Here is a 17,978-nt window from a genome sequence, read left to right on the forward strand (position 1 = left end):
TAAGACTGTGATTTAAACGACACATATTCTGTACACGTTTCACATGAAAGCAAATTTGTCTCTGAAGCGGTTTGACGCTGAAGTAAGTGCTTCAGTCGCTTTGGTCATGTTTGAGCGTAACAGGTCTCCTGTTAGTGTTTTCAGTATAACGTTTAGCTGATTTCTGGAAACCTCAGGGATGTGTTGCTGTTCACACAGAGACAGATGTTAATAAAAGGAAGGATAACCTGGAAAAAGTGACACTGATGTCTGTAAGTCACACTCGCTGATTCATTTGTGTCTCTGCAGATCTTTGCTGTTGGGACTCGGCTGCAACCCGAACCTCAGCGACGTGTCTCTGGACCTCAGCTGCTGTGAGGTAAGACTGCAGCACGCTGCGTGAGTGTGGAGACTACATGTTGTTGTGATTTGTTCTACACAGATAAAGTAAACTGGAAGTATTGGAAAAGTGTTTACAGCGACTGTCTTCTGCTCCAGCTGCGTTCTGGAGGCTCCCAGATCCTGGAGGGTTGTATTGCTGAGATTCCCAACATTACCAGTCTGGATATTTCTGACAATGGTGTGGAAATTTTACTTTTAGTATTAAAGCTGCTCCTGTACATGCTTTGACTGTGATCTTGGTTCATTCATGTTTCCGTGCTGCCTCACGCAGGCCTGGATATGGATCTGACCACCCTGCTCGTGTGGCTGGCCAAGAACCGCTCCATCAGGCATCTTTCACTGGGCAAAAACTTTAACAACATCAAGACCAAGTGGGTGACAGACAAGCCACAAACATGGGTTTGCACTCTTTGTTTCACTGCGGCACAATTACTCACCTGGTAACGTTTCCTACAGGAATGTGGCTCAGGTCCTGGACAATCTGGTTCATATGATTCAAGAAGAGGAATCCGTAAGAAACTTTAAACACTAAATTCGTGTTTAAGGCTTTAAATTCATCCTGTTTTGATTTTAAACACTCAAAATGTGTCCGTTGCGTCCCCGTTTGCAGCCACTGACCTCGCTGTCCCTGGCTGATTCCAAACTCAAGGCCGACCTCTCCATCGTCCTCAACGCTCTGGGCAGCAACACCTCTCTGACCAAACTGGACATCAGTGGAAACTCCATGGGAGACATGGGGGCTAAGATTCTGGCCAAAGCCCTGCAGATCAACACTAAGCTCAGGTGAGCTCAGGTGTTTCATCTTTAACTCGTGTTGTGGTGAACATCAAGAAGTTGAAGAGGATTTTAATGTCCTACAGCGATGAGCGTGGGAATCTCAAAAACATCCTGACAATCTTTTCATTTCTAAAAGTTTCTCATAGAGGATACTAAAAGAGTTATTTTCCTTTTTTGGCTGATTAGTTTTTATATTTGTTTTGTATCTGCAGGACGTTAGTGTGGGACAGGAACAACCTGAGCCCGCAGGGGCTGCAGGATGTCGCTGCCGCTTTGGAGAAGTGAGTGTCCAGGAAGGCACAGCTGCCAGCTTTAAAGCCCAGCCCCGGCTTTGGTGTTGTGTGAGTGAATCAAATGTGGTTTTTCCCCATCAGGAACTACACCATCCGTTTCATGCCTGTTCCCATCATGGATGCTGCTCAGGCGCTGAAGGCAAATCCAGAGAAGACGGAGGACGCCTTGTTCAAGGTTTTGGTTTTCTCTGTTTTGGTCGTGTAAAGATCATTTCTGTGTGATCTCACCGTGTGTTTCCTCGTGCAGATGGAGCAGTACCTGCTGAGGAACCACGAGACGCGTAAATACCTGCAGGAGCAGGCGTACAGACTGCAGCAGGGAATCGTCACCACCACCACACAGCAGGCAGGCGCAGCACAGATTTCTCTCTTGGTCTTTTGCAACAACTGTTGTGTGTTTAAGAAACAGATCTGTCAGAGAGGATGTATCTACAATAAAACCTCCCCCAGCACAGAGCGGCTGCAGAGGTGGTCAGGATCAAAGGAATGGCTTTGATCCTACTGCTTGAACTCAGACTTTACAAGTTTAAGAAACACAATGACACATTCAACAATTTGACTTAACAGTTTTATTGATTACAAAATATGCCATATCGGATTCATATCGGTATCGGCAGATATCCAAATTTATGATATCAGAATCGGTATCGTTCCATCTCTACTCTGTACTGACTTTTATTTAATTGTACAGATCAAAGGGACTTTAAATAATTAAAGTATTCAAAATATCGCGTGCAGTGTTGTCTGACCTTTGACCTCTGTGATGCAGATGATGGACATGATGTGTGTGAGGGTGCAGGATCATCTGAACTCTCTGAGGTTCACAGAGACCAGCGCCGTTCAGGAGGACATGAAGGTGGCCGAGAACCTCATGAGGGATGCCAGAAACTCCAAAACCGTAAGAACGTGCAGCTCACCTCAGATCCACCAACACTAACAGCACAGCCTGTGTGCGGCATGGAGACCGACCCAGATGCTCCTCACTCATATCCTTTACTTTTTATCGCAGCTGCTTCCCAACCTGTACCACCTGAAGAGTGCAGGCTCCACAGGTACGTGTGTCGGAGCTATTCAGGATAAACTGGAGTCGATGGCTGGAGAGATAGCTGCAGTGATGGACGACCAGCTGCAGGTAAGAACGGCCATTTTTACCCCTGAAACGTGGCTCTAATCTCGGCTGTGTGACGGGAAAGCAAGTCGAGCCTTAAACTCTTAACTCGCTCACCTCAGACGATGCTGAGGTCCATGGTGGAGGCTGCAGAGGCCCTGTGTCCTAATGTGATGAAGAAGAGCAGCCTTCGCCAGGAGCTGCTGAAGGCCGGTGGGGGGAGGATGACCATTCCTCGCAGCTTTGCCACCACCACGCTGCTGGAGCAGTCCGGGGTCGACATCATCAATAAGATCAGGTCTGAAATGCAAACGAGGTTCCTTAAAAACACTTAAAGAGCTTCTGATCCTCAGCACACACACTTTTTTAAAATTGTAAAATCTTTTAATACCTTTTGATCTTAATATCCTGGGCACATGTGTAACACGTGTCTTATGTCGCCCGTGTGTGACAGTGAAGTGAAACTCGCCGTTGCCTCGTTTCTCTCTGATCGCATCGTGGATGAGATCCTGGAGTCTCTGTCCAGATCACAGCACACTCTGGTTGGTGTCCTCTTCACCTTCACCTCCACCACCTTTCTTTTTCTCCTCGTCGAGGTCTTCCTGGTTATCCCTCGTTATCTTTCTCTGGCTGTTTTCAGGCTGACCATCTGATCAGAAAGGACCAACCTCTGGTGCATCACAAGCCCCATTTGGAGATGGAAGTCTTAGATGAGACAGTTCTGCAGCCAGAGAGCTACGACCAGGATCAGAACCAAGATCGGGGAAATGACCTGGACGATATGGACTCCATGGTAGGAAAACACTAGTATGAATGATGTGCTACGAATGTTTCAAAGTCATCAGTAACAGAGCACAAGCTTGCCACATGAAGCAGGATTTAAAGAAAACAGGTCTGTTAATCCGTTCAAAGTGATCTCCTTGGGCCCCGCCCCTCCCTGAGCCCCTCCCCCCGCCCCTCCCTGAGCCTGGTTCTGCTGGAGGTTTCTTCCTGTTAAAAGGGAGTTTTTCCTTCCCACTGTCACCAAAGTGCTTATTCACAGGGGGTCTTTTCTCTGTATCCATTATTTTAGGGTCTACCTTACAATATAAAGCACCTTGAAGCGACTGTTGTTGTGATTTGGAGCTTTATAAATAAAACTGAATTGAATTTCAAACATACAAACTTGAAGACAGAGGCAGGAGATCATTTTCTGCTCTGGGTCTAAACTTCTTACATCTACAACATGGAGGAGGAGAATTCACCTCGAAGAGTGAGACTTCCACAGATGTGTGTGAGTACAGCAGAGACCTGGGAGCGGTGTTAGCGCTGCGCTAGGAGGTCACCTTGATGGGTTAACAGCTAAGCCCAAATCTCCTGTGTTTGTTTTTATGGCTGTACTCGTGAGAGTTTCACGTATTTGTGTGACAATAAAAAAAATAATGATTAACAAAAATACTTTGCTGTTTAGATGATACCCAAGTCCAAGAGGAAGAGCATTCTGGTCAGGATGCTGAGGCCCGTGTCTGTGGCGTTTGGTAAGTAACATGTTGAGTCAGGCGCCGGTGACCCTTTGAACCTGGAGGAGGTGGGAAATAAACAGTATGGAGACAGTCGGCAAGCATTTCATCCAGACGGGGAAAAGTGAACTAGATAAACAAATCTACTCATTACTGTTAGTCACTGATGAGACTGACGTCTAAGCATGTAGAAACTCTTCAAAATAAAATATAATACAGCTCCTTATAAGGCTTTAGACCAGGGGTGTCAAACATCAGGCTCGCGGACCAGAATCAGCCTGGCAGAAGTGAAGAAGGACACAGATTTGAACTGTATTTTCATAAGTTTACAATCTGTCTTCTAGTTGTTTCATGTCTTGTGTATCCAGTATCATGGGACAAAATATAACACAACATCTTAGCGTGAGGACCTGCTGCGGTGGTATTTGACTTGTTCGATCTTGACTTGTCTTTTTGAAATTCCCATGAGGCTTTGCTTCCTTCTGTCTTTGCCTGTCAGAGTTGGAGTTTGACCTCGACAAAGCTCTGGAAGAGGTACCTATCCACGTCGAGGACCCTCCTCTTCCTTCTCCTTCACAGCTGGACAGAACATCAGCGTACTACGAAGACCTCCCCCCTCCCCCGACTCCACAGGACGCAAAATCTGCCCCGCTGGCCGAGCTGCCGCCCATGGAGCACAAAACTCTGGAACATCACACCAAATTCCGGCCAAAACCCAAGAGGACGAAACCCGCTCGGCCACACGTAGGTCTCTAACATCCCCAAATCGACCCTGGGATGGATGTTTGGGATTTGTTTTGAGAGTCCTTTTAGTGTAAACTCATCATCAAATAATTGAGCTCTGTTTGTCTCTTTCAGCGGGAGGCCACGGGCGGCTCGGCGCCACAGGAAGCAGAGCCGAACAGCATCATGGGAAAGCTGGACGAGGGCTTGGATGACTTCTTCTCCAAGAAAGTCATTAAACTCGGCTTCAAGTGAGCATCGTGCCAAAACTGTTTTACATATTTTCACTCTTTAAGTAATCTTACTTTTAAAAGTAACTTATTACAATAGTAACAGTTCATTACGTTACCTGAAAACAGCAGTTTGCTAAAGTACAAATATGCACATCTTTGTATTTAGCTTGGCAACCGAGGCTCAGGGGGTTGGGAAGCTCATCTTGTAACCGGAAGGTTGCCGGTTCGATCCCCAGCTCTGTCTGCCTTGGTCGTTGTGTCCTTGAGCAAGACACTTCACCTACCGCCTACTGGTGATGGCCAGAGGGGCGTGATTTAGCAGCCTCGCTTCTGTCAGTCTGCCCCAGGGCAGCTGTGGCTACAACTGTAGCTGCCTCCACCAGTGTGTGAATGTGAGAGTGAATGAACAGTGGAATTGTAAAGCGCTTTGAGGGCCTCGAAAAGCGCTATATAAATGCAATCCATTATTATTATTATTGTTAGCCAGATGGTGTAAAGCCTACCGTGCATTTACCTTTGACTGTAGGCTAAATACAGGCTGGAGGACGTTTTGCGGATGTTAGAGACCTGCATGTGACCAGCTGGGATTTGTCCTCTTGAGTTTTGGATAGTGGCAGATGCATGTATTGGTTGGATTTCCTCCACCTCGTCCTCATCTGGTGCTAAACAGCTGTAGGATTGGATATTTTCCAGTCCTACAGCTGTTCAGCTCCATGTCGAGAAGTCAAAGAGACGTAAACATTGTTTTCCCTTTTTTTTGTGACATTAAAGTGATCATTTCCCAAATTCAGTTGGTCATGTTGGTTAAGGTTTTCTTATAATTTGAACATGTTTGGCATCAAATTCACTTTTGAGACTGAATAAATTTAGATTTTCTCATTTTGATCATCTCCAGAATTCCCTCTGGGAAAGGTTCGTCCACCAGCACTCAGGAAGGATCGGATAAAAAACGTGAATCCAGGAAGAGTGGTTTCTTTAATCTCATCAAACGAACGTCCCGTTCAGAGAAGAGCCATGGATCTGCCGCCATCACCCCACCTCAAGCTGCCTCTTCTGCCACAGCTGCACCCCTTTCCCCGTGTCCAGTGACTTGGGAGACGACACCGGCATCTCCCACATCACCTGTGAAAATCTGTCCCATTGTGCCGGAGCCCGAGCAGGAACCCCACAGGTCTCACTCTTCGAACCACACAGATTCTGAGATTGAGGCGTCTCCAGCTGCCACCGAACCTGCAGAGGAGGAGAAAGAAAAGAAGAACGTGGAGAGTAAGGAGAACCTGGAGAAGACAGAGCATCTGGAGAAAGTGGAGAAGAAGGGAAACCCCCATAAACCCCGTCACATCGGAGTTCCTATGATGAGAATGGACCTGATGGCTGAGATGAAGGCCAGGCAGGAGAGAATGGCTGGGAAGAAAGTAGGTGGAGTTTAAAGTTTGGATGCATCATTATCCAAAATATAAGACATGAATGTTCATGGGGTGGACAAAATAATAGGAACAGACCAGTACCACATTACTGCTGAGTGCAGCTACAGTAGTAAAGTAGATTTATCGTCAGAACTCGTCAGAATGATGCAGCGACGTAAGCCGAGCTGCAGATGTTCCTAATGAAAAGGCCAGTAGGAGCGCACTCAGTGACTGAATATAAAAATGTCTTTCTCTGGTTTCAGACGGAGGCAGCTCACGCACAGGACAAGGTGGACGGTGACAAAGGTTTGTGTCTTTATCATCTTACCTTCAGATGAGGCTGAACATGAAAGGCGGGGCTCCACATGAAATTTGAAATGCCATGAAAAATGTGATGTTTCAAGCGTGCTGGCTCTGTGCTGACGGTGCTGTCAATCGTCTTCCTGCAGCCAAGTCAGAAGTCCATCCCGCCGTGCCAGCAGACACTGATGAATCTAAACCAGAGCCATCACCCAGGGCTAAGCCATCTGGTGTCACCCCCAAACCACCCCAGGCTACCAAAGCACCCCTGGTAGCCTGCACCTCTGGACCCCTCAGCCCAGCTAGCCGCCGACCAAGCAGCACCTACGTCTCTGGTAAGCAGGGAGAGGGCGAAGCCACCACTTTGAAGCTGAAAAATATATGCAGTTCCCATTTAAAACCAGACCAAGTGTCTGACTGGTTGATTCCTCTGTGTGTCAGATGAATGTGGCAGTGCTCCAACGGGCAGCTTGTCTCCCAAAGCACCACTTCCTGCTCCTCGCCTGAAGAGGGCACCATCAGAACAGGAGCGAGCGAGTACCAGCAGCAACCCTGCAGAAGCTCTCTCTCCTCAGAAGGGTTAGTACCTACAGCACTGTGCAAAAGTCTTGAGTCACTCTGATTTCTTTATATTTTTCTTTCAAGCCACCGGACCTCCTTATACTTGTTTTCATTGTTTTTCATTGGACACCGTCATTTTCGGTCCAGTCCTGGATGATCTCGTCACAGCTGATGAGACCGATGGACAGAAAAGTGCCGTCATACTTTGGTCCACCGTGCAGTACCGTCTGCACATTTTTCAGCAGAACAATGATCCCACATACGATACCAGTGCAGTAAAACCACTATGGGTCATGGATCGGCCTCCCCAGAGCATGATTGAAGCAGCACATCTTGGTTTCCTTTGCATGGATCAGATGTTTCAATAAATCGCAGCACTTATTTTTCATTATCCTGGTAAAATGTAAAGAAATGAGGCGTCACACAAGACTCATATATGTAAAACCTTTCAATAAACAATTTAAGATAATCAATCTTTATTAAAAGGCATCAATCTCAGTCTATAAACATTATAGTTCAGGTATTATTTATTTATTACTTATTTTTTATTGATAAGGTGGTTTAAATTCGGCACAGATGGTCACTCAGACGATGTCAGACAGCCACGGCTGCTGAGACGCTTCCCTGCGATGAAGGCTGCACGACTCGCCGCTCTGGCAAAGCACAACACTTAATTTACCAGGTTCCTGCATGTTTAATGGAGGCTTCCAGGGCCATGTTTGACGCCTCCACACGCCACACATGTTACGTCTGAAGCGATGGTCTGTCACACTTAAAGCAGATGCGTTCAATCCCAGCCTGTACTTGATACGTCCAAATGTCACTGTGCGGGGGATTTGGTAGTTTAATGCTTTAGTTGTGTAATTAACGCTCACAGGGTCTCAGTGTTTTTCCTTAAAACAGCGACTCAGCTGCGCGATAAGAAAAAAAGACGACTTCTCTTCTTTTTTTAATTGTTGTGTAAAAAGATGTGATTTTAAAGTCAAAGAGACGAGAAGAAAAGGTCATTTGTACGTTTCGAGGACAGTTTATTGCACTCTTCAGAGTGAGTGTGTTTCAGCTGATGAAGCGTTGCAGAATATCTCAGTGTGAACCGCAGAGTTGTTGTTTTAACCTCGTTCAATATTTTATTTTTAAAGCAAACTTACACCCACTAGCTTTAGGATCACCACAATCCTCTTTATGGAATCTAAACTATCAGAGCTCAGCAGCTAATGCTAAAAAGTTTAATCATCAGTTTGCATCCACGTGTTTAATGGGTGCAGATACATGCAACCCTGCACATTAGCACACAAATATTATACCAATTATATATTCACGAAAACTTAAGGAAAGACTGATCTGTTCGTACAATAAGATGTGTAATTTGTCCAATATTATTCTCAGAAGATGTCTTAAAAGGCACAGACACCAGCAAACACAGAGCAGAGGTCCAGTGGAGGTCGGGACGCCTGTCAATCAAACGGCCTGCGGCAGTTATGCTAAACTGCTTTAAAATTTACTCAATAATAAAAAAGCTTTTTTAAAATCATCCACTATGAAGTTATATTGGAAAGATTATTGAGACACTTTTTGCATCAAGCTGTAAACAAACTTTGCATTTTAACAGAAGAGGCTTTGGGGATGGAGCCGCACCTTCAAGTGGCCATTAGAGGAACTGCACTTTATTTATTTCCTTAATTTTCATTAGTTTCTTTGATACCGTCTTCATCCTGTAGGATAGTACCTTTCTGACTTCCAACACTTACCTTTGCATTCAAACCGGTTCCTAATCAGTCATCGGTAGTTCATATCTGCTGTCCAAGTCCACGCTGGGAAATCAAATGAAGCCGCTGAGAGTTTTCAGCTTCAAATTCGTGTCGGTCTTTACGGACAGTGTGTCCTTCTCTTCCAGCAGGTGAGAGTTCCACAGACGGCGATGTGTTTGATGGATCCGTCGAAGGCGCAGCGTCTGGCGCGGGCAGCCAGCGGTCGTCATCTCTGAAGAGGACAGTCAACCTTTCAGCTGCAAGCGAGGACAACCGAGAGCGCACCAAATCCCTCCCTGCCTACGGTACAACCAGTCACACTTACAATCACTGCATGTTGGTGCTCGATGGATCAGTCAGGAGGATGATCTGCTGTATTCTGTCTCTGCAAAGATGTTTTGAATGCCCAGAGCATCACGAGTAATCTGCAAAACCTCAGGCCACAGCAGCTCGCAGCATCCTCCCTGCTGATTGGGTCTAGTACTGTATGAATAATAATCACATCCTCTTTTTATAAAAACAAGCAAACCTCATAGTAAAGTATACAGACTGTATTCCACAGGCTTGAGGTGGTGTTAGAGTGCATCAGTATGATTATCTTTATCACTCTCTGCAGTGAGGCCTCCATCTCTGTCTGACGCACCTCCGAGTCCAGCTGATGAAGAGGCCGATCTTAAGTCTAACAGCAAATCAGAGGACGAGTCCAGTGATGACACGACATCAGTCTGACACCTGTAAGGTGTTTGCAGTCACCTAAATCCTGCTCGGCCACCTTTAAGGAGGCCGATCCCGTTCATACAGACAAAGACACACGTGTAAATATTTTTCTTTGTACGTGCAGTGGATGCTGCACTTTGTCATGCTGTTATCAGTGGGACTTTCCCGACCTTGGATTAGTCCCAGCTGTCAAAACAACGTGCACATCAAAACAACCCCACCACTGTTTCTGTCCAAAGCTCTAATAGGACCATAAAGAGCAGGAGGATGGGTTTTATCTGTGGCTGCTTAGATGAACATACTCAGCAATAAAAAGCTCACTTAGTCCAAAGCACTGAGGAAAATGAGTCTGACTTGTTGTTTTTGTGCGACTGTAAGACGGTCAAAGTCTAAAAATCTTTCTTTATTATCTTTAAATCAGCAAATTCAAAGCAGCTGGAAAATTCTCAAACTCATTAGAAGAGCAACAAACTAGTCAAAAAATTCTGTTCTGAATTCTCTGTCGCTCCGTTCTGATAGCGAGATAAATCATAAATCAATCTGCACATTGTGACAGTGATGTTTCCTCAAAGACACGCGTGTTTGAGAGCGAGTCCACTCCATGGACTTGCAGCAGAAAAGGAACAAACTGAACTCCGGCCTGGAACATTAAAAGCAGTGACTGGAGGTTGGGGATGCTTTATATAAGCAACGTATTAGCTTGTGCCAAATGTAACAGATGTTGATTTATGTGTAAAAGTGCTAGACTCCAGCTCTAATGTCATAAAGCAGCATTAAATATAAGGTTAATGTCCACGACCAGCCAGCAGGCTGAGATGATTCCGGCTGTTCCCAGGATAAAACACAGAGTAGGGACGATTGTTAAACCAGAAACGATGCGGTGTATTTAATTAGAGCACCATCAGATTATCATTATTATTATTTATTTTTATTTTTTAATCAAGATCGAGATGTAACATTTTAGCGACATAAACGGAGCGTCAGAGGAGCAGTGAGACGATGCTGCGTTTATGTCGAGTGGACTGTAAATGCTGCTTTCGTCCACGTCCACTTCCGACTGCAAACCTCCAATTAGAGCCTTCCAGTCACCGCGGAGGGAAATGATACAGACGCCTCATTTCATCCACAGCTTGGCCTTCAGCCCAGTTGAACAGTGGGTTTGAACCCAGAAAAACAGCTGCTACGCTCATTTTACGTGATGTGAACACAGCAAATAAACCTCAGCAGGTGGAGACAGAGCAGCTCGTGCTCCTTTTATTTATTTGCTCAAAGTCAGGCAAAAGTAAGCCAACAAGGAGGATGGTAATATTAAGATTTGAGATGCAAAATTTAAAGCAACAGTTCACCCCAAACTCACGTTTGCATGTTTTCCCCCACCCTGTATTTCTGGATTGTGTCGGCGTGGGTTCCCCGCTTTTTCTTATTTAGTTTTTCTTGATCATGAAGTGCACAGTAGTTCTTGAAGCACCTGAAAATACACCTGGAAACCTCTTTGCTGAAGTCACGCCCCTGTTTCTCATGAAGTCCACAAACTTTGCTGTGAGCAGTTTCATGTGGGAACTATTTTCTTTCTACCAAACTACAACCATCCAACAGTCTGCTCGGGCAAACGAGCACGTACCCATGTTGGGACGTGATTCCTGTTACGGGATGTAAACGCTGACGAGTCCTCTTGAGCAGAGCTGTAATGTTGGCTGTCTGCGTGCTTCTCTGGGCTGGTAGAGCTATGGTAACCGTTCCCATGTGAAGCTGCTCTTTCCACGGCTCGTGGAGGGTTTTTTATAACGAGCCGGTCATGATGTCTGGAAAAACGCATCACTGCTGAGCTATTCAAAGGTACTGTTTGGCCCTTAGAGCACCCCGAGGTGAGTTCACATCTCTGCAGCTGATCTCTCGGAAAGAATAGCACATTTGATTTGGAGGTGAACTGTCCTGTAATATTTAATTGGTTCTATCTAAATGAAAATAAGCAGTGCGTGTATCCGAAACGTCAAACTGCCTTTGGTAAATGTCACCATCTGTTACTCTTCTGCTATCACGAGTCCATAAAGTTCAGTGTTTAAACAAACAAAGTGATTTCTGTTCATCATGTACTGCTGCCCTCACCGATGTATCCTGTAAATATGAGCCGACACTGATTACAGACTAAGAGGGGTTTGTGTTATGTGATTTAAAATCCTTGGTGATGGGTTTCTTTTCTTTTTTATCTGTTTTTATAGATTTGCTGTAAATGTGACAGCGCACGGTCAGATATTTCTGTATTTGAATGTTTATACCAATAAATATTATTTTACTTGTGTCTCTCTCTCGCTCTCTTTACACGCATGTCTGTTGGGCACTCTCGCTCACCCCTCCCTTCATATATACAGACCACCAAGTCTTTATGCTCATTTGGCTGATTTCAGGCGACGCCTGAGCAGATTTTATTTCAGGGGGACAGAGCGTCTTTGTCTCTCTGTGAGGACGTCGGGCACGTTTGTTTCCTGCCTGTAGACTGGTCTAAAGCACCATGGACAGCACACTGGACAGACTGGACGCTGCAGGATTCTTACAGATCTGGCAACATTTTGACATAAATGGTAAGAAGGCGAGCTTTTTAATGGACCTTAAATTACTAATATATATAGATATATGAACGTATTAAAAAGATATCTGGCATACAAACTGTATAATTGATTTGAGTTTGCTACTGCTTCTAAATACAAAGTGCAAAACTTGACGTGATATGAAACCAGTGAGTTGGGACGATCATGTTACAGCAGCTTAACAAACAGACCAATAATTAAATAAAATAATAGCTTAATAATGTACAGTAATCCATAAAATGGAACAGGACACGAAGAAATGCAAAAGTCCTTAAGCAGAAAATAATGATGGAATTCAAATAAAAGTAAAACTAAACTACAATCAAATACAAAAATAAACGAATAAATTGTTGTGATTGTGATTTGTAGCTGATGGAAGTGAATGTGTGAGATGATGATGATACGTGTGAACAGTGCAGGGTTTAATCAAGCTGTTGAGACTTTCTTCAGTTCCAGCTTCAACTTTGTGACTTTAAGAGGAAACTCAGTTTTTATCTGAATTATAACAATTAATTTTAAACAAACTACATTGTTTGGAAAGATTGTAACCGTCGCAGTAAATCCTGTTATGATTCCGCTCTCTGAAAACGGCTCGTGCAGAAGAACTGAACCAGTTTAGCTGGAAGAAAGAAGTGAAACTGTATCAGTGTCACATAAGCAGTTCTACTCGAGAGTAAGTGACAGAAAAACCATCATTTTGTTTCTGTCTTAGACGACGGCTACATCGAAGCCAGTGAGCTGGAGGCCTTCTTTAAACACACGTTGCACAAACTCGGGATGAAGGTAAGAGATCCACGTGTGAGAACGGTTAACGATGAGCGAATCGTTTCCTGTTGGCCAAACGAGGTTCTGAACTACAGTTTGTATTTTTTTTAACATTTGCACTGTAAAAGTCAGACACGATTAAAACAACTATGGTAACTTTTTGGTAGCATTTGGATTTTTCTGGGTCAGCTGTCACATTTAAAGGCCTCGAAAACTTCACTGTAACTCCCAGAGGTTAAAAAATAATAAGTAAACAGGACCCAGAAATGCCCAAAACTCATTAGATGCAGACTGACGTCCATGCTGTTTTCAGAAGGAGGAGATAACTGAGGACAAAATCAGAAGGCTGAAAGAGAAGTTCATGCCTGCGTGTGACATCGGGGCTGACGGACGTCTGCAGATCCAAGAGGTACGAGGTCAGCCTTCGATGTGTTCTGTCAGCAACCAACAAGCATATTCACTCCTGTACAAAAAAGACATACATTACAAAAAAGAAGAAGAAATTAGACTCAACAACAGATTCTTCTGTCACCTTTTCAGCTGGCCACACTGATGCTGCCAGAGGAGGAGAACTTCCTGCTTCTGTTCCGCAGAGAGACGCCGCTGGACAACAGTGTGGAGTTTATGAGGGTGAGGGTCAAAGGTCAACAAATAATGGAGCGATGAGGAATGGAGGAGGAGGAGGAGGATGGGTATTTAATGAGTAACAGTGTGGAAGAGCATTTCACAAATCAGAGATTAATCAATATCAACAGTTTTGTTTCCTTTTGGTATTTATGTGCACATTTCTGAAACACCATGAGTCACAAAATGCTCAGAATTATAATTACATAGATAATGCATGCAAATAAAACAAAATACTAAATGAAACTGTAAAGGCGTTAACCTTTTAATTTAATAGACAATCAATATTCCCTGTCTTATCAATCATTACGAATGACACCGCTCTGCAGCCCCTAATCTCTTTGTAGGGCGAGAGTGTTCAGCTGTTGGCAGCAGTTGGTGAGGTGTGGATAAAGGCACACCTGAGGGAGGCTTATTATGTAATTTAAATTAAAACCTCTTCTTTGTGAAATTCTGGTATTAGTCTCCATATTTATGTTGCAGCTTTTGAGTCGTAACAGAGGAGAACCTGGATTTCTTTCTTTATTTTTAACCATGGACACTTTGGTAAAAACACGTCGGGAAGCTCCACCTTCTCTGGTTTCCTCCTTGGACATTGCTTCAGTTACTTTAAACTTAGTTTCAGCAGGCTTCTCGCTGACACCATCCTCCTCCCGTTCTCTGCTTCACCTCCAGCTAACCATCTTTCCTTAAATAGGAAAATGAGGAAAATTCCTCACCAAGAGAGTTGGAAACCATCGATGGAAAGTTCTGGGCACACCAGGATGATGTTTGCTCACCATCTGCCCTACTGTTCACATTTGGCTTCCTGTGACTTTGCAATCTTCCACAACATTTACGTGAAGTTTCACACACTAGTAGAGATCCACTGTGCATCCACTGAATGATCTAAAAAGTGCAACGTGCTGGAAGAGGTCCAAAGCTGAACAAGGAAAGGACCTTGAAGGGGAGACCTGTAGGTTAGACTGTTGTCAGTGTGGCTCAACCTTCGGCACAAAGACGAGCTGTAATTTCATGTTAATGGTTTATTTTTAGGATTATTCCTTTTTTTCTTTTTGCAGATTTGGAGAAACTATGACACAGACAGCAGTGGCTACATCTCAGCTGTTGAACTCAAGGTGACTGTTCAAATCTGAGGAAATATCTTAAAAGCAGACACAGCTTTCGGAGGTGGTGAAATGATTTCAGATCCCCAAAAATCAGCGATTTGCTTATTGTGTGAACCCAGATTAGATCGTTATTGGGGCTTAATTAAAATGAAAAAGCACATTTGGTGGAGTTTCTCTGTGGCAGACGCGTCTTTCTTGTGTCTTTCTTCAGGGGTTTCTTCAAGACTTGTTCCTCCAACATGGGAAGACCATCACCCCCAAAAAATTGGAGGAGTACACTGACACCATGGTAACGGGCAGTGAGGTTGGGATTTGGGGGGCAACAAGTTTGGCTCATCTTCACTCTGACGGGGTTTTTTTTCCCCCTCTAGATGAAAATGTTTGACAAAAACAAAGATGGCAGACTGGATCTCAATGACCTGGCCAGGTACTGTTCGAATTGTTTCACTTTCTGGCACCAACGAGTGTTTTTACACCCTTTTTGCAGCAACGCCTGCAGTACTTTTTCATGGGGGTGACACAGGGGAGGGGGTGAGGATGGGAAATCGTGAGGGACATACTACATGACACACTACAGATGACAAAAACTGTATAAGCAGCACTGAGGGGGCCAGCACATTTTGGGGGGGATGGCCCCTGCCCCCCCTTGGTGGCACCCCTGTCACTTTATCGGTCATTTTCTTTGTTTTGATCGATCAGCCTCTCTGTGTTCTTTTGTTTTTGTGACCTTGCTTGTCACCGTTTTGAGTCTCTTTATGATGTTTTTACATGTTTTTCTATTTTGTTTTCATTTTCTATTGTTCTGCTTTAAAATATTTTCTTTTTTTGTCCTTGCATCCCGATAGAATCACTCACAAAAGCCTTTGAGGGATTGAAAATATTTATTGGATTCTATCATATTTCTATTTGACAAAAATCTGTTTCTTTTCTCCAGAATTTTGGCCTTAAAAGAAAATTTCCTGCTGAAGTTCAAGATGGATGTAAGTGTGAAGATGCTGACTTGTAGTGTAAAGTGGATAAACTGCACCTAACAACAAAGCCACTGTGACTGAATCATATTTAACCTTCCATACTCAGTTTGGATGTTCATTTATTCATATTCAGTGCAACATTCTGCTCTCAGGCTTGCAGTCAGGAAGACAGAAAGAGGGACTTTGAGAAGATATTCGCTCACTATGATGTTGTAAGTGGAATTTTGCCCACTTTAATAATCATCTCTTTCTCATTGGGCTTGAATTCTTTTGTTGTTTTGTTAATAGTACAACCAGAGAGCAGGACTGGTTCACGCAAAGCACATTTTTCATGTAGCTTTAAAAATGTGAATAGAGAAAGAAAACCTTTGAAGTTCTGACACGCAGTTATTCTTGATGATAAAATAATATTATGCCACGTGTGTGTAGAGTAAGACGGGTGCACTGGAGGGCCCTGAGGTGGATGGATTTGTCAAAGATATGATGGAGCTGGTGAAGGTATAACTCTTACTCTTACGATCCCGACAGCAGTGTTTTTGTTTAGTGCTGTTTAAATGTTTCTGTTGTTGTATGATTTTTGATATCACTCACAAAAATGCAGTTATTCTGTAACATTAAAAAAACCCTTACAGAGTAGGGTTGGTACTTTCTTTAAATAAACCTTTCTTTGTTTTAATAACCTGTAGAGACTTTTATTTGAAGCGTTTAAATCCACTAAGACTTTCACAGCTATAAATTCTTTCTGCAGCCCAGCATCAGTGGGACAGACCTGGATAAGTTCAGGAAAGCCCTGATGGGTCACTGTGACATCAATGGAGACGGAAAGATCCAAAAGAATGAGCTGGCTCTCTGCCTCGGCCTTAAGCTCAGCTAACTGACCCTGGAAACATTCAAAGAAGTGTATATCCTTCCTTCCTCTGCTGATCTCTTTTACTTGCCGTCTTCTTTGTATCCTGCTGATTGTCTTAACTCGTCCCTTTTCTTTCTTCACCTGTGGTTTCTCGTCTGATCCCAGTTTTTGCAGGCATGTTGATAAATGGTGTTGTGTTTTTATTAACTGGGTCATATTTCCATAACTGTAAATATCTTTCTTTATTTGAAAATATTTTGCATTAAATGTGGATCTTGCCATAATGACATTACTCTACTGTAGATAAGTAAAACATATCTATCTGCTTTGAATTATTATAATGTTGCTTTTTCCAACGCATGCTGATTCTGCGTAATGTGACTAAATCACTGTTTGCATGACATTACTGTGAAAGTAGCAAAGATAGAAGAGATTTAATAAAAATGATTTACGTTTTGTCAGTAGTGTCTTTCTGAACATAAACCACAGGAGTCACAGACGACCGGCAGGACTCCTGAAGTCTTTTTACTGAAAAACATCAATCTGGCAACAAGGACCACTTTAGATTATTAAATATCACATAACAGGAAACAGTCCTGTTTATTACTTTGAAAATATACCTTTCATATGCTGTCCCTCCAAACTGATGCTCTAGATTTAAGTTTATATTAAAGCCTTCTATCCTGAAACTAATCAGAGGATGTGCCTCTTACGCTGAGTTAGTATAAAGTCTTAGAGGCCTGTACTGTGAAACAATTTTAAAAACTTCTACATACCCAGGACATCTTTTCTCCTATTATATTTGGCTTCATTTACCCTAACAAATCTCCACATCTACCAGAACTTGTTCACATAAAATGAGCTCAGTGAACCATGATGCCGTGTTGTGTCTGCTTTACCCCAGACAGGTTTAAGGTTTATTTGTTTATAATAAATCTCTCTGCACCCATCAGAAACTGAATAAGAAAGAAGAACATGTGCAAGAAGGCTGTAGTTGTAGCAGCAAACAGTGTGTTAAGTGGATGAGTTGTACAGGGAGCCACAGGCAGGAATGATTTCCTGTGTCGTTCAGTGGTGCTTTTCGGTAATCTCAGTCTCTCACTGAACGAGCTCCTGTGACTGACCAGCATGTCATGCAGTGGGTGGGAGGTGTTATCCAACATTGTCTTTATCTTGGACAGCATCCACCTCTCCGACACCACCTTAGGAGAGTCCTGCTCCATTCCTACAACATTACTGGCCTTGCGGATCAGTTTTTTGAGTCCCCCAGCATGCAGCAGCATAAAGGATCGCACTGACCACAACAGACTCATACAAAATCCTGAGCA

General features: G+C 43.7%; 2 protein-coding genes across 4 annotated transcripts in view; both read left to right on the forward strand.

Moving 5' to 3' along the window:
• carmil1 (capping protein regulator and myosin 1 linker 1) overlaps positions 1-12,045 on the forward strand; it is a 31,485-nt gene extending 19,440 nt beyond the window's left edge. The window contains exons 17-38 of one of the 3 annotated variants that reach the window (XM_026155820.1): positions 289-358; positions 478-559; positions 653-752; positions 838-892; positions 992-1,164; positions 1,371-1,439; positions 1,533-1,626; positions 1,699-1,797; positions 2,221-2,349; positions 2,461-2,583; positions 2,682-2,857; positions 3,014-3,101; positions 3,200-3,352; positions 4,010-4,076; positions 4,558-4,802; positions 4,917-5,032; positions 5,910-6,429; positions 6,684-6,726; positions 6,870-7,055; positions 7,162-7,299; positions 9,176-9,334; positions 9,646-9,758. In XM_026155820.1, the coding sequence (XP_026011605.1) occupies positions 289-358; positions 478-559; positions 653-752; positions 838-892; positions 992-1,164; positions 1,371-1,439; positions 1,533-1,626; positions 1,699-1,797; positions 2,221-2,349; positions 2,461-2,583; positions 2,682-2,857; positions 3,014-3,101; positions 3,200-3,352; positions 4,010-4,076; positions 4,558-4,802; positions 4,917-5,032; positions 5,910-6,429; positions 6,684-6,726; positions 6,870-7,055; positions 7,162-7,299; positions 9,176-9,334; positions 9,646-9,758 (2,998 nt within the window). Of the gene's footprint in view, positions 1-288; positions 359-477; positions 560-652; positions 753-837; positions 893-991; positions 1,165-1,370; positions 1,440-1,532; positions 1,627-1,698; positions 1,798-2,220; positions 2,350-2,460; positions 2,584-2,681; positions 2,858-3,013; positions 3,102-3,199; positions 3,353-4,009; positions 4,077-4,557; positions 4,803-4,916; positions 5,033-5,909; positions 6,430-6,683; positions 6,727-6,869; positions 7,056-7,161; positions 7,300-9,175; positions 9,335-9,645 lie in introns of all 3 variants that reach the window. The other 2 variants (XM_026155819.1, XM_026155818.1) reach the window with 2 other exon arrangements.
• LOC113014359 (secretagogin-like) lies at positions 11,550-17,106 on the forward strand. Its single transcript, XM_026155821.1, has 12 exons — positions 11,550-11,611; positions 12,152-12,325; positions 13,044-13,114; positions 13,410-13,505; positions 13,637-13,726; positions 14,782-14,838; positions 15,041-15,118; positions 15,201-15,256; positions 15,764-15,809; positions 15,953-16,012; positions 16,230-16,298; positions 16,549-17,106. Exons 2-12 carry the CDS (start codon positions 12,256-12,258, stop codon positions 16,672-16,674), a joined length of 819 nt encoding a protein of 272 aa, XP_026011606.1. The 5' UTR covers positions 11,550-11,611; positions 12,152-12,255; the 3' UTR covers positions 16,675-17,106.
• The last annotated feature ends 872 nt before the right edge of the window (positions 17,107-17,978 follow it).

The sequence above is a fragment of the Astatotilapia calliptera genome, chromosome 22, assembly GCF_900246225.1.
Source record: "Astatotilapia calliptera chromosome 22, fAstCal1.2, whole genome shotgun sequence".
NCBI classification, from domain to species: domain Eukaryota; kingdom Metazoa; phylum Chordata; class Actinopteri; order Cichliformes; family Cichlidae; genus Astatotilapia; species Astatotilapia calliptera.

What these genes read in the sequence shown, in the direction of transcription:
- LOC113014359 (XM_026155821.1), top strand. Translation starts at nt 12,256, where the DNA reads ATGGACAGCACACTGGACAGACTGGACGCTGCAGGATTCTTACAGATC. An exon ending in AGGAGTACACTGACACCATG is followed by an intron (nt 15,119 to 15,200) that starts GTAACGGGCAGT and finishes TTCCCCCTCTAG; the next exon opens with ATGAAAATGTTTGACAAAAA. An exon ending in TGCTGAAGTTCAAGATGGAT is followed by an intron (nt 15,810 to 15,952) that starts GTAAGTGTGAAG and finishes TTCTGCTCTCAG; the next exon opens with GCTTGCAGTCAGGAAGACAG.